Here is a 5,000-nt window from a genome sequence, read left to right on the forward strand (position 1 = left end):
TATATATATAATCTCATTATATGATATATATGATTTAATATCATTCGAAATATATTATGAAAACTTCACTTAATTATTCTTAAAACTATATTCTAAAAAATGGTATGGTCGATTGATTGTTGTTTAAAAAAATAGGCAAAATATATGTGAAATTTTTAGTTTAGTATGTTTGGTTGAATCGATTATAGTTTTGTAATTATATTTTGACGACAAATTTTAATTGATAAAAAAAAATTATTATTATATTTGCCTAACTAAAGAAAGGCCATATTCGAATTTCAGGAGGGTAACATGGTGGACAAACACTGTTATAAAAAAACGAGAGAGCGCGTCGTCATTTCGTCATCCTTTCAATTCCCGAGAGAGAGAGAGATAGGGAGAGAGAGAGAGAATTTGGTTTCTGTTAATTCTTGGGAGTGAGTGATCATAATAAAACTGTTTGATACAAAAAGCAGACGAAAATCTCTGAGGAATTGTGTGTTAGTGTGCGAAAAAGAGAGATCTTTGAATTGATTTTTCTTCGTCTACCGCAATTTTCGCTTTCATACAACCCATTGATTTGCAGCTTTTTCTTGACCCTTTTTCAGAGTTTCATCTTGTGAAGAAGCGACAAGTATCAGACTATCAGTTGCGTCGTTTTCACTGGCGATTCTTTTTCTTTGAGGGATTTTATTAGATATTTTTTTCTTGTTGGTTTATTGTAAAATAAGTGGTGTTGTGGAGGAGGAGCAGGTATGGGGAAAGAATGGCTGTATTGGGTCGGTGGAGGAGGTGGAGGTGGTGGATCCGCCGGCAGGAGAGGAAGAATGGCCGGAGGAGTGGAGGAGGAGGCGGCGTCGGCAGCTTCTGCTGGATGCATGTGTGCTGTTTTTCAGCTGTTTGATTTGAATAATTTCCAGTTTCCTTTGACTGCGCATCATTCTGAGTTTAAGCCTGATGACTCCTTTCTTCAAGAAGAAGCCACCATATCTAAAGGTTTCGGAATAGTAAAATATATATACATACTATATATTTCTATATTAAGTTGTTAGAATTAAGTTTTGGGTCCCTTTTTTAGGTGCATTTACTGTTAACAATGGTCTTGAGTTGGTAATGATTTTTTTGTGTGTATTTTGATGTGATGTTAGGAGTGGAAGCGCCACGAAACAGCTTGGAATTAGAGGAGCCTGCAGCCGCCATGAAAACTGCTTCGACGTCTCTGTCATTAGCTATGAAACAAGAAAAAGAGAATTTGAACTTCCCTGTAAGCAATGGTGGTGCTTATACACATCCATTCATTTAATGTAGTTTAAAGTGTGTATTTTTTGTGGGCATTTAGCTTTTTTATTGCATAAAGATAAAGATATGAAAGTTTTAAACTTTTGTTTTCATTTTTCATGAAAATATAGGTAAGTTTACGCTCCCAACTTTCTTGATTATGTAAACGTGATTATGTTGTCCAGGTGGGAATTAAAATCAAAACACCGAAATCAAGAATCCCCGCATCTGCATTGAAATCAAAAACAGATACAGATGTTTCTTCAGAATGCAGCAGCTATTCCCCGGGAACCAAGACTCCAAACCTTGTAGCCCGGCTCATGGGCCTTGATTTACTCCCAGAATGCACCTCTCCCTCGAATCCCAAGCCGAAAACTAAATCCCATTTCCTCAAAAACCTCCGGAAAACAGAGACAACCCTTTTGCGTTCCAGGTCGAATCTAACACTTTTCGATGACGAGTCGAGCACAGGCACTGCCCGGTCCTTGCCGGAGACACCAAGAATCTCATCATCCAGAAGGTCGGATTCCGAGATTCACAGATTGTCCCTTCAATTAAACAAAGAGAACGCAGGTGATGAATTTGGAAATTCGGCTGAACGGTGGAGAAGCAGAAGGGGATCACGATTCAAAGTGCTGGATGAGACTGCGACAAGTCCAGGTAATTATGCTAAGCAAATTGTGAAGCAAGTTAAAGAAAATGTGAGCAGAAGAGTTGGAGTTGATATCACAAACAGAAACAGATCGGAACCGATTAGAAGAGATGAAAATCTAGTGCTCCTCAAGCCGAATAAACGTAATCCCATCATTTTTTCCAGATTCGGAGATGATTCAACTCCATCATGTTCGCCAAAGCTGAGGTTTTTAGACAACACCAAGAACAAACCACTCGCAGAGGCGAACACCAAAAGTCCAAGAAACTCAACATCTTCTGATTATAGTCCATCGCAGAATTCGAGTTCGGTGCCTCCAAAGACTCAAACATTTCAAGAACACCGACAGAAGGATTGCAAGAAAGTTGCTAGTAGAGGAAGACGTAAATCATCAAGTCTGAAGAAATATTTGCCCCCTCAAGCTTCTGACCATGGCATCAAAAACAAGAGAGAGGAGCCATTTGTGCGTTCACCAGCTAAAAATAAAGCCAGATTAACAGATAAAAAGTGCAAGAAAACTCCATTTTCAAGCGATGTTTTTTATATCAGTGCCCCAATTCTTTTACCAGTCATGAAAGATCCATCTCCCCCAGACACAAAATTTCCTCAAAAACAGGTACATGTGACTTCTACTTTCTTTTTCTTTACGTCATTTAAAATATTCAAAACCCATTTTATCAGGAAGATAAATCAATGATTTTGTAATCGAGGATTACGTCATTGTCATCTGTTGGACAGATTTTTTTTAAAAAAATATATTTTTCTTGTGGGTGAAAATGCAGTCACAGGTCTCAGATGCTCTTGCATCGAAAAGGCGCGCACAATTATCTAGTAAACCGAGCCATTCGTATAAGCTGCAGCTGAACGCAGATAAAATATTCGATGTCCTAGAAAACGTCGAACCAGACAGCACTAACGGTCGCGCGACCGCTCCCTCCGCCGCCGCCGAGTACGAAAATTACATGCAGAAAATCCTCATACGCACCCGCAAAAGGTGGCACTCGTGTTCACATCCACTTGACCCAACAATCTTCCACTACCTTGAACTGTTCCAGCCCACCACCGGCACCACCTCCTCCTCCTTTTTAAGCCGCCGCAGCAACCGGAAGCTTATATTTCAGCTCGTAGACGAACTTTTGGGCGAAATCTTGAGACCCAGTCTTGGTTTTATGAAATTGGCTTCTCCCATTAACGAGCATTCCTCCCTGGTTGATGAACTATGCAAGAAAATCGAGGGTTTTCCTGCGGCGAAATGTGAAGTTCTTGAAGATATTGATGGCTTGATTGAGAGAGATTTGTGCAATTTACCATTGCAAAGATCCTTTGAGAAAGAAGGGGACAACATAGTGTGTGAGATTGCTGGTGAAATTACGGAGTGGTTGATGCGTGAAACGGTGGCGGAAGTGGCTTCCGGTTCGGCCGACGCAGTGGCAGATGTCACGTGGCGGCTTCCAGGTGGCGAGATGCCATTGATTAGTTTTATAAGACCCCGATTTCAGGGGAGCTCTTCCTTGGATGCAGTGAAAAGAGAGTGGAATTAGTGAGGTCCACATGAAGTTATTTTATTCCATTAAGTATATAAATATTTTTGGGGGAAATTTTTCTACGAGACAATTTTATGTGTTTTCTCTAAATATTTTCTATTGTAATTATTAAATTTTCTCTTAATCCCAATCAAATAATAATAATATATTTGGGATCGTAGGAAGATATTATAAATAAAATAGATGTCAAAATGATAAATTAATAAATATGTAGTATATAATGATTTATAATTTTAATCATTTTTTGAATTTGAATAAAAAATTAGAAAAAAACTTGTGTGAGACGATCTCATGGCTCGTATTTTGTGATACCGTTCCTTATTTGGGTCATCCATGAAAAAGTATTACTTTTTATTGTGAATATCGGTAGGATTGACACGTCTCACAGATAAAGATTCGTGAGAATGTCTCAAAAGAGACCTACTCTAAAAATTAAGTCTCTTATAATATAGTTTCACGTTTCTCTATCCATGACATGAGTCTATCCGATCAATATTTATAATGAAAAATAATACTTTGACATAAAAATAATATTCTTTCATGATTCGGTTCGAATCGAATATACATCTCATAAAATTGATTAATGAGACCGTCTCGTAAGAGTTTTTGTGTTGAGTAAATTGTTGAAAGAAAGAAAGACGTACAGTTAACTAATGCCTCAGTGTTTACACCAAACTTGTGAGTATTTAATCTTAGAGTGTGTCTCATGTGAGATCGTCTCACGGATCATAATCTGTGAGACGGGTCAACCCTACTCATATCTGAATTAAACATTTGGTACCAAAATATAATATATTTATATCATATTTTCAATATTTTGCACCGATTTTCATCTGAAAATACAAATGTCTCATCAATACCAATACTTATTATACATGTATGAGTATTCATTAATCATATATTAGTATCATACCTGAAACATATAATCCTTAAATATCATATATGAGTATCGTATTTTTAATATTTTGTATCGTGTTCGTCCGAGAGTGCGTAAACATAATTTTTCTGATAGAGACCAAATGTAAACTCAAGTTTTGGTGTGAAATTTTTTTTAAAAAAAATACTAATATCTATCGATTTAAAATAAATTTTTATTTTTAAAAATAATTGAAAGGGCACTTATGTCAACTTTCATAAAACTCAAACTTATTCATGTGGCTTTCAACGATGAAAAGAATCTGCCTCGCGCTTTAAGTGCGTAGTAAAAGGTACCATGGAGAATCAAAAGATATTATTCCACGCTATGGAAAGGTGAGCTTCGAAATCAATATTTAACATTTTCCACATACAGAAAGCTAATATTTTTTTTAATAAATCTCTAATTCAAAAAATATAATATTTTGTAAAATATAAGTTTTCGTTAGAATATGAAGAAATACACAAATTTTGACAGAATAATAGTTTTAAATGAATCAACAATAGAGTAAAAGATAGCCACAAAAGTCTCTTGGTCCAGTGTCAGCCTGTGTCCTGATGGAACTAGGGTACTTACGAATCGAGTCGAGCTTGTGTATTATACTACTTGAATTCGAATCGGTTTAAATATT

General features: G+C 36.5%; 1 protein-coding gene across 1 annotated transcript; it reads left to right on the forward strand.

The window, feature by feature from the left end:
* Window positions 1-309: 309 nt before the first annotated feature.
* On the forward strand, window positions 310-3,583 carry LOC140985641 (uncharacterized). The gene is made up of 4 exons (XM_073453509.1): window positions 310-975; window positions 1,128-1,243; window positions 1,443-2,525; window positions 2,692-3,583. The coding sequence occupies exons 1-4, from the start codon at window positions 735-737 to the stop codon at window positions 3,448-3,450; spliced, it is 2,199 nt and encodes a 732-aa protein (XP_073309610.1). The 5' UTR covers window positions 310-734; the 3' UTR covers window positions 3,451-3,583.
* The last annotated feature ends 1,417 nt before the right edge of the window (window positions 3,584-5,000 follow it).

The sequence above is a fragment of the Primulina huaijiensis genome, chromosome 10, assembly GCF_012295235.1.
Source record: "Primulina huaijiensis isolate GDHJ02 chromosome 10, ASM1229523v2, whole genome shotgun sequence".
In the NCBI taxonomy this organism is placed as follows: Eukaryota; Viridiplantae; Streptophyta; class Magnoliopsida; order Lamiales; family Gesneriaceae; genus Primulina; species Primulina huaijiensis.